This window comes from Trichomycterus rosablanca, chromosome 1 (genome assembly GCF_030014385.1).
Source record: "Trichomycterus rosablanca isolate fTriRos1 chromosome 1, fTriRos1.hap1, whole genome shotgun sequence".
In the NCBI taxonomy this organism is placed as follows: domain Eukaryota; kingdom Metazoa; phylum Chordata; class Actinopteri; order Siluriformes; family Trichomycteridae; genus Trichomycterus; species Trichomycterus rosablanca.
Window position 1 is genome coordinate 42,597,893 of NC_085988.1, and position 11,008 is coordinate 42,608,900.

Consider the following 11,008-nt stretch of genomic DNA (forward strand, 5'->3'; position numbering starts at 1 on the left):
AGAACGACTGAGCACATTGCGCTCACACCTGTCAGCTACTCATAAACTGGAAACAAAAAAACAATAGCAATAAAATACGTGTTATATGTTTCACTTGTGCGCGTAAGGAGGAGTGTATTGACCAGCTGCAGCAGTGTATTGGGAAGCGCGCTGCGCTGCGCGTTAAGGATCGCGCGTAAAAGCGCTGGAAAAGATGCAGCCGTTCAGGACCACCACGGGAATACTATGTCCAGGTTTGTTTTACACCCTAGTCTGCCTGAGTTTTTACTTCTAGTTTGTTTCCAGAGTCTTTACAGTAACCGAAATGGCACTCGGTGAAAGACTGGCGCACGAAAATGGATCTACGAGCAAGATCTGGTTGGAAACGATGGAGGAGTCGGTCAGTTCTAGCACGTTTAACTTTTCCATCGTAAAGGACTTTGGTGGACACGAGGACGGTTTGGAGACTTTGTGCATCCTTCTCTCCATCTTGTACTCGTTCATGTGCGCGGTGGGTCTGGTGGGCAACGTGCTTGTGTTTTTCCTGATGAGATCGCGGCATGGCAAGAGATCATCTACGGTGAACCTGTTCATTTTGAATTTAGCAGCTACCGATTTTCAGTTCGTGCTGGCAGTGCCGTTCTGGGCTGTGGAAATTGCGCGTGATTTCAGCTGGCCGTTTGGACATGTCATGTGCAAGATCGTGCAGTCGGTGACGGTGATGAACATGTACGCCAGTGTGTTTTTCCTTACAGCTATGAGTATAACACGTTACCGAGCAGTTGCGTCGGCTCTGAAGGAGCGCGGCCGGCGCAGGACTCTGTCTGGACGCTGTGTGAGCGCGTTGATTTGGTTGCTCGCCACTATCGCAACCACTCCGACCTTAATCTACTCGGGGCAGAAAAAAATCGCCAACGAAACTCTGTGCCTAATCAGTTTTCCCAACGGCAACTTCGGGCACGGAGTGTACCATCTGATGAAAGTTTTGATCGGCTTTGTTATTCCTATGCTGATCGTCTGCGTGTGCTACGTGCTCCTGTTGCGCTTTTTGCGCCTCCGCAGCATGAACAACAACCTACTCAAACGCAGCTCCAGGGTCACCCGCTCGGTCACTATAGTAGTGCTGTCGTTTTTCGTCTGCTGGATGCCCAACCAGCTCATTACGTTCTGGGGCGTCTTGGTCAAGCTGGACGTCGTGCAGTTTGACAAAGCCTACTATTTGGTCCAGACGTATGTTTTCCCACTGGCGACTTGCCTTGCCTGGGCCAACAGCTGCTTGAATCCAATCTTGTACTGCATCACCAGAAGGGAATTTAGGAAAATGCTTAAGGACCTTTTTTGGAGGGTTTCCTATCCGTCCATGGCCAACAGCTGTCAGATCCGCCCATTCTCCGGCAGTGTTAAATCAGGGCGTGAGGACAGCCAGGCTGTGATTCCCCTAAATGTTGTAGAAAGTGAACAATTCAGATTATCCATGCTTCACACTTAATGTGACACCATTCCTGGAGCTGATGGCTTGCTTTAAATGTAAAAATGTGCAAAGCTTTCAACTGTCACACAAGCCACGTTTACATGCAACCTAATAATCCATTAATAATCAGACAAACAGCTTAATTGAAATAGAATACATGTATACACCTCAATCGGAATAGACTAGTCCGATTGAGGCCATTCTGACTACAATTTGTATCCAATTGAACGAGGTGGGTAATCTTTTAAACAATCTATTAAATACAACAATAATAGCCATGTAAACATCTGTATCTGATTACATTCCCAATCTGAATTGTATGTGTGTCATAACTGAAGTTTACAAAATTAAACATGGCTGGACCAAGACAGTTTATGTTAAAAGACACAAAAATAATTTCAGTAAGTAAATGTGAAGTACATTTTCCTGAGTCATAATTTTTAAGACGTTAACTAAAAACCTGGTAACATACTGCTGCTTCTCTTACTCTGACTGTACTCACACGTTGCTTATTGACATGATAACATAAACACTAAGTGGTACTCTACACATGCACATCATTTTGAATCAGATTACTTGTAGCTTGCATGTAACCAGAGATTTTTTGTCAGATTGTTGAGTAAAGTGTACATATAAACACCTGTCTTAATCTACGTATAATAGGAATTAATTCAATTGGATTAGAGAAAGATTTTGCATATTAACACAGGTTTGCCACGGTTTACTTAAAAATGCCAAAGTGTATTTTGTGCGTATTTAACCTGCCTCTAAATTTTTGTCTTTGATGAGAATGGATATTTTAATAATGATAATGCCTAAAAAAATCTATTTTACTGACTAAACTGCTGTTGTATTGCAATGTACTAATATTAAAAAGTTGAGTGCACCCCTTAAAAACATTCACATCCAGGTCTTTTACATAGTACCTAACTCCTACATTATTCCCCAGTAAATAAATACAGTTATATACATTTACAATTGTTTGGTATGGATCAAGATGTGTATAAATTTTACTAATAATGTAGATATCAATTTTTATTCAAAGTGTGAAAATCAGTTGTTTTAAATTTTACAAACACTAGATAAAAAAGTACATTTTCCCATCATACATTTAAATTTTGTGTAAGAAGATATTTCTGGTGGAAAGTTTACAACCACTTTATTATGTTACCAAAAGGAACCATGCATAATAAGACCCTCAAGGAAATAAGAAATAACTCTTCTGTAAAATTGCTCTGGCACCCTTACTTTTATATAAATAAATAAATGTAGTGTTCCTAAAATTAATAACTAGAAAACTCCCAAACAGTATTATTGCTAGCCTCTACCGTAAAATAATAACATTTTGCTACATTTAAAATATACTCAGGTTGCAACTAAAATGAGGTAAATCCTTTAATGTAAATGTAAATTAAGGCCATTTGATTTGGAAACAGACTCAGACTTCTTGGGGTTAAACAGCTTCCTGGGGAAAACAGCTTAGATTAGCTGTTGTTAGTGATATAAACACCGGTCCCGCCCACATGTAACCAATGAAGCAGTATTTGGCAGCAGAAACCTGTTTAGCCTTTCAGAAACCACTGATTTTTCACTTTCTCACTTCCATGTCGGGAAAAGCCAGTCGTAAAAGCCAGTTCACCGTATGCATGTTTTGGAAAAAGGAAAAGTACTTGGAAAGCTCACTTGAACATGAGAAGAACTCAGAATTAAACCCATGACCTGTTGAACCATATTGCTGTGCAGTACCTCTGAAAATCTTATGCTAATGCTGTGTTTATGCTTATAATAATAAGTACTTACAGTGTATGGAGAACATTTATGGAGATCATTGTGCTTGTTTTTCCATGCATGACAGTTGTGCATGATGTGAAAGGTATACATACTTTCAGCAAAATAGCAACAGTATAACATATGCTACTTTCTTGTTGGCTTGTAAATATCCAGTTAAACAAACTTGTTTGTTGTTAAAATGCATACATTAAAGAAAAACAAGCTGAATAAAGCAACAGTCAAATAAAATGAATTGTGGATCTGAAAGGGTTAATTAGTACCCATCTGCTCTGTGCTGTGTTTTTACAGCAAAAATGATGCCTACTTCAATACTACTTAAAAATATTACTGATAATCTCTGGACTAAATGATTTAGGTATGTACAAACCGGATTCCAAAAAAGTTGGGACACTAAACAAATTGTGAATAAAAACTGAATGCAATGATGTTGAGGTGCCAACATCTAATATTTTATTCAGAATAGAACACAAATCACAGATCAAAAGTTTAAACTGAGAGAATGTATCATTTTAAGGGAAAAATATGTTGTTTCAAAATTTCATGGCATCAACAAATCCCAAAAAAGTTGGGACAAGGCCATTTTTACCACTGTGTGGCATCCCCCCTTCTTCTTACAACACTCAACAGACGTCTGGGGACAGAGGAGACCAGTTTCTCAAGTTTAGAAATAGGAATGCTCTCCCATTAATGTCTAATACAGGCCTCTAACTGTTCAATCGTCTTGGGCCTTCTTTGTCGCACCTTCCTCTTTATGATGCGCCAAATGTTCTCTATAGGTGAAAGATCTGGACTGCAGGCTGGCCATTTCAGTACCCGGATCCTTCTCCTACGTAGCCATGATGTTGTGATTGCTGCAGAATGTGGTCTGGCATTATCTTGTTGAAAAATGCAGGGTCTTCCCTGAAAGAGATGACGTCTAGATGGGAGCATATGTTGTTCTAGAACCTGAACATAGTTCTCTGCATTAATGGTGCCTTTCCAGACATGCAAGCTGCCCATGCCACAAGCACTCATGCAACCCCATACCATCAGTGATGCAGGCTTCTGAACGGAGCGTTGATAACAACTTGGGTTATCCTTGTCCTCTCTGGTCCGGATGACATGGCGTCCCAGTGTTCCATAAAGAACTTCAAATCGTGACTCATCTGACCACAGAACAGTCTTCCATTTTGCCACACTCCATTTTAAATAACCCCTGGCCCAGTGCAAACGTCTGAGCTTGTGGAGCTTGCTTAGAAATGGCTTCCTCTTTGCACTGTAGAGTTTCAGCTGGCAACGGCGGATGGCACGGTGGATTGTGTTCACTGACAATGCTTTCTGGAAGTATTCTTGAGCTCATTCTGTTATTTCCTTGACAGTGGCATTCCTGTTTGAGGTGCAGTGACGTTTAAGGGCCCGGAGATCACGAGCATCCAGTAGAGTTTTACGGCCTTGACCCTTACGCACAGCGATTGTTCCAGATTCTCTGAATCTTTTGATGATGTTATGCACGGTTGATGATGATAACTTAAAAGTCTTTGCTATTTTACGCTGGGTAACACCATTCTGGTATTGCTGCACTATCTTTTTGCGCAACAATGGTGGAATTGGTGATCCTCTTACCATCTTGGCTTCTGAGAGACACTGACACTCTGAGAAGCTCTTTTTATACCCAATCATGTTGTCAATTGACCTAATTAGTGTTAATTGGTCTTCCAGCTGTTCGTTATATGCTCAATTTTCTTTTTCCAGCCACTTATTGCTACTTGTCCCAACTGTTTTGGGATTTGTTGACACTGTGAAATTTTGAATCAACATATTTTTCCTTTAAAATGTTACATTTACTCAGATTAAACTTTTGATCTGTCATCTATGTTCTATTACGAATAAAATATTGACATTTGCCATCTCCTCATCATTGCATTCAGTTTTTATTCACAATTTGTTTAGTGTCCCAACTTTTTTGGAATCCGCTTTGTATTTAGAGTACATGGACAAGTTTAAGCTTGAATTCATGAATTAAACTACAAATTTTGCTTCATTAAAACTAATTGGCATGATAGGGATATTATAAAGTCTATATTAAAAAAACTACTCATAACTAAACTTGCTAAGTTATTACATGTGATGTTAAATTAACTTTTTGCACATACTGTACTAAGTATACTACATTATCTACTTTATTTTGACCGTAAACATTTATATCCAGTTGAATTTTGTGTTTAGGATTGTAGGTGTTACCTGTAGTTTTTTTCTGATGTAAAAATAAGTGAATATTGCACATCACATGCACAATGCCACTGCACTACGTCTTTGCACCACCTCCAGATACACATATATTTAGGGTTAAAGCCAAAAGTTTACATTAAAAGGTGCAGTACATGCATGTCATTGAAGTCTTAAAACATCAATAATTTGCAACTTTAGTTGTTTTATCAGTTTGTATATTTTTCCCACTGGCGACTTGCCTTGCCTGGGCCAACAGCTGCTTGAATCCAATCTTGTACTGCATCACCAGAAGGGAATTTAGGAAAATGCTTAAAGACCTTTTTTGGAGGGTTTCCTATCCGTCCATGGCCAACAGCTGTCCCATTCTCCGGCAGTGTTAAAACAGGGCGTGAGGACAGCCAGGCTGTGATTCCCCTAAATGTTGTAGAAAGTGAACAATTCAGATTATCCATGCTTCACACTTAATGTGACACCATTCCTGGAGCTGATGGCTTGCTTTAAATGTAAAAATGTGCAAAGCTTTCAACTGTCACACAAGCCACGTTTACATGCAACCTAATAATCCATTAATAATCAGACAAATAGCTTCATTGAAATAGAATACATGTATACACCTCATTCGGAATAGACTAGTCCGATTGAGGCCATTCTGACTACAATTTTTATCCAATTGAACGAGGTGGGTAATCTTTTGAACAATCTATTAAATACAAAAATAATAGCCATGTAAACATCTGTATCTGATTACATTCCCAATCTGACCATCTCCAGATACACATATATTTAGGGTTAAAGCCAAAAGTTTACATTAAATAGTGTAGTACATGCATATCATAAAGTCTTAAAACATCAATAATTTGCAACTGTTCATTTTCTGTTACTGAACAATTACAAAAAAATACTTATTCATTTTAAAACACTGAGTTGTTTTATCAGTTTGTATATTTTTCAGTAGTTTATAGATGTCATTTTACTTTGTGACATGGCCTTCTAATTTTGTGTTGGTGAGTCTCCTACTCAATTATTGGCATCCCAGGTAAAATGTGTTAAACTTTTGGTCACTTAGCTTAATCTCCAACTGAAAAAATGTGAAAAATTCAACCTTAAATTTAAATGAAATTAATTCCAAGAAAAAAAATCTTTACTACGAAATAAATCATTTTAACAAAACCACATATGCCACAGTTATCGGTACCTCTGCAAGTAATACTTTGTTCAAACTCTCATTGCCAATAAAACTGCACAAAGTATCTTGACACCTGACCATAAGCTTATAAGACATGAAATGGTATTAAAATAGAGTCACCTCAATGTCATCCTTTCAGCTATAACAACCTTCCTACAGGATTCTGAAGTATGTATGTAGAAACCTGTGCTCATTCAGTCAAAAGGGCATTTGTATGGCTGGGCACTGATTGGTCAAATAAATCTCAATAGATGTTTCAGTTCATTCCAAAGCTGTTTAGTGGGGCTCTGTGCAGGTCACTGGAGTTTTTATTTTTTAAACCAAGCTTTCCTTCATGTTTTTATAGACCTTGCTTTGTCATATTACAACAGGAATGGGCCTTCCTTAAACTGTTGATACAAAGGTGAAAGCATATAATTTTAATAGATTTATTATACCTATTAGGAACTGTTTTGGCTGAAACACAAAAAGCAGTGTTAGAAGCAGTGTCCCAATACATGTCATGTACAAGAATGGTCAGTTTAATGTTATTTAAACCAAAAGATTCTTGGTAAATGTTCATATTTATGTTTATAATCCAATTGATTCCAACAAAAACACCATGTTGTAAAAACTGAAAAAAGATTCATACTTTTATATTTTTACTTCAAGTAAACTTAGCATGTACTTTACTTATAAGAACGCTGTCATACTTACCTTTTACCATCCTTTTCATATTTAAGGATGAGTAGTTGTACTTGAATAAGGAGTTTGTGTACTTCTGCCACCTCTGCATGCAACACAGTATAACCAGAAACTTTATCATAGATAATCAGACGCAAGTCATGTGATGTGATACGTTCATAGGCAACCACACTTTGATACACACTTCCATGGTATGATACAACTGTTTGTCTCACTGTTTTAGTGTTTTTTGGGAAAGGATGCCTGTTTAAGGAGTAATGCTAGACAAGTATCACTGTAGCATGCCACAACAGTAAACAAAGGCTCAAACACGCCAACGTGGTTTATATTATATTTTTTGGATTTGGAGAAAGAGTTAACTAATAGAAGAGCGTTAACAGTTGTGCAGTGTTGTGTACATACCAAGTTGAGAAGCAGGAGTCAAACCCAGCTATTTAATTGTAAATGCTGTTATTTATATTTGTCATGAATATATATTGTCATGTTTTTGAGCTTCTGCCTCTAAAAATGGCAACAGATTAACACTATGTCATAAAAGTGTGTAAATATTTTTAGTAATCTGGTGGTTTTGCCCTAAAGGAAATGAATGTACAGACTTTGACAAGGCTGCTGGTTGTAAACTGAGTAATAAAGTCTTATCTTATTGAAGTAATGTTTGTTTGTTTTTTTCATGAACTCGATTGAATCATGGTTACTTAAGGTTTTCGCAAAACTGTTTTTCGATCCAATTATTATTTTCCACAGTGACCTGGTTTAAATGAATTAAATCAAATAGTTTAGACAGACAGGGTTAGTCAGTTGTTTCGACACAACTTAGGCCGAAAGAGAAATCAAGAACAAACTGAAGGATGTAAAAACTAAAAAGGATTGAAACTGAAAAATGACTACAGTAAGGATGATTATCGAAAATACAATATTTGACCAAAAGTATTTAGACACCTGATCATGAGCTTGTTGAACATCCCATGTCAAAAACAAATAGGATTGAAATTGAGTAATCTGTATGTGATCTTTTCAGCTATAACAACTGTCACTCTATTGAGAAGGCTTCTCACAAGACTTCAAAGTATGTCTGTTGGAATTTGTGCTCATTAAGTCAAAAAAATGTTTGTAATTACTGGGCAATGATGTTTTTTAAGAAATTAATTTTTTTAAATGCATTTTCTCCCAATTTTCCTCCCGATTTAGCACACTCAATTTGTCTTCCGCTCAACTGGCCCCTGCTGCCATCCCCCGAACCGCCACTGTCCCACCCATACATAGTCCGGTCGCTACCCTGCAGATACGGTGGCCAATTAGTATCTGCTGCAGGCACTTCCAATTATGGCCGCCAGATGGCGCCCAGCCGCCCAGAGGCAACCGCAAGTTTCAAACCAAAGAGTTCAGAATCTCGGCGCTGGTGTGCTAGCAGAATATCCCGCTGTGCCACCTGGGCGCCGTTCATTTTTTAAAACCCAAAAAACTGCTACATAAAAGATTTATGTAATGCCAATTTAACAGTTGTAATGACCCAATATCTGTAGCCTTCAAGGAAAACGTTAGCTTCTATTTTACAGGATTTTGTTATTTTGTATTATAAGGCAATTTTACACACATGATTTAGAAAATCGTTATGACTTTTCCTTCACATTAATGACACGCACAAAAACTACACACACACACACACACACCAAATACATGTGGTCATTCTCCAAAAGATCCCACGCTTAGTAAATTATTGGACCAAATGGTGTTCTGAGAAACAACTTATCACTAAGGATATTTTTGTAGACTGACCACTTGTGAGTAAAGTGTTTGCATGTTCTTAGAAATGTTATTTTACTACCTGTACTTACTATTTTAATAGTATCTAATTTCGCTATTAAATGATAAAGCGCTTGATTAACCATTTGTGCTCCATAGTTCTTCAGGTCAGACCTGTGTAATAAACACTCCTCAGTCATATTGACTCAGACAGTAATTGCTAAAGCAGTAAACTTTCCATGGTGTTATTAGGGAAACTTCTGCCTCATCATGATGATGTAGCCTTGTGTTAGGAAGGCTTGAGTTAAATAACCTTCATGCTAAATCACTGTCTCTCTCACTGAGAAGCTCAATTACTGAATTAAGACAAACATGCTTAACCTTTCTGTTCAGGTCAGAATAGCCCAATTACTTCCACCTTCTTCTAAAGTTCAGTGCCAGAAAAATGTAAAGACTGAATTGAATTATTCAAGGTATATTAATCAGGGAAGCTACCAGGGAGTCAAGATATTGATCGGGGAAGCTACCAAGAAGCTACCAGGAGGCCAATTGATATCAAAATGTATGCACATGTAAATGTATAACAATAGATAAAAATGATCAAACTGTTAAAAAGTCTACTTTTACTTTGCTTGCTAATAAGAATGATCAAAACACATTTTCAAAATTTTATCTTATAGTACATTTCAAAAATAAAAACTGTGATACTCTTTTAATACTCATTTTCCATGTGTTTTTGAAAAATATGGTCTATGTTGAATTGATGGTTTGTTGCATTGCATAACAAATTTATAGAGGCTGCTGTTAAAAAATAATGAAAAACAATAATTAATGCACCTGATTTGCCTGAATGCATCACGGCCAGTTGCCAAGTTACTCGTACATCCTTCTCATACATTCCTTTTTATACTTAGAAATTACAATAATAAAAATCATCCACACTTGGTGCAGTTATTCTTTAAACTTAACAATGAGTCACACTGGAGTCTTGAGAGAGAGAAATTATTGTTGTCAAAGCATGATCACAATTTACAAAAGTACAAATGCCAGGTGCATAACTAGCATCTTATGCACCCCCTGCAAAAAAGTTAACTGTGTTTAAAAGTTGAATGATTTCAATTGATTAAAAAATACATTCATTTCCTGAATAAAACCCTGATGAAGACTTTGATGGTGACTGTTGTGGCATGTTTTCAAATCTGTTCATTTGCCACATGTGTAAATTTGCAGTATCATTATATCATTATTATATCATTATATCATTATATTATCAAGTATCATTATAATGGGCACAATAAAAAAGGTTTTAAATAATAATGAAGCAATTTAGCTGATAAAGCCCCAAAGCCAATGCAGGGTAATACTCACATGAGAGGCAGGAATAAGTAACGCTGCAAAGCCACAGTTTTACGCCAATAAAATTTTTATTTTGTTTATCTGTTGATGCATGCTCAATAATACATTAGCGGACCGAAAGTGTGCATCGTTTGCATAGTCAAACATACTGCTTTCGCGTACTATTGAGTATGGAAGTATGCGATTTCGGACACAGCTATAGTCCGTTCCCACCCTGCAGATACGGTGGCCAATTAGTATCTGCTGCAGGCACTTCCAATTATGGCCACCAGATGGCGCTCAGCCGACCGGAGGCAACGCCAAGTTTCGAACCGAAGAGTTCAGAATCCCGGCGCTGGTGTGCTAGCGGAATATCCCGCTGCACCACCTGGGCGCCAAGAAATTCATTTTATAATGTGACTGATTTTATGCTCTCCATAATCACACTCTACTATTTATTAGAACTGAGACCTGCACAAAAACTGCTACATAAAAGATTTACATAATGTCAATTATGTCAACAGTTGTAAACTATGACGAATGAATGGCATTTCCCTTAATGACACGATGGAGTTGCTCTGAACTGAGGTGATGGTAGTCATGGTGACGAG

The 11,008-nt window shown here is 37.6% G+C and overlaps 1 protein-coding gene across 1 annotated transcript; it reads left to right on the forward strand.

The window, feature by feature from the left end:
- The first annotated feature begins 367 nt into the window (after nucleotides 1–367).
- rxfp3.3b (relaxin family peptide receptor 3.3b) lies at nucleotides 368–1,468 on the forward strand. Its single transcript, XM_063003127.1, has one exon. The coding sequence runs from the start codon at nucleotides 368–370 to the stop codon at nucleotides 1,466–1,468; it is 1,101 nt and encodes a 366-aa protein (XP_062859197.1).
- The last annotated feature ends 9,540 nt before the right edge of the window (nucleotides 1,469–11,008 follow it).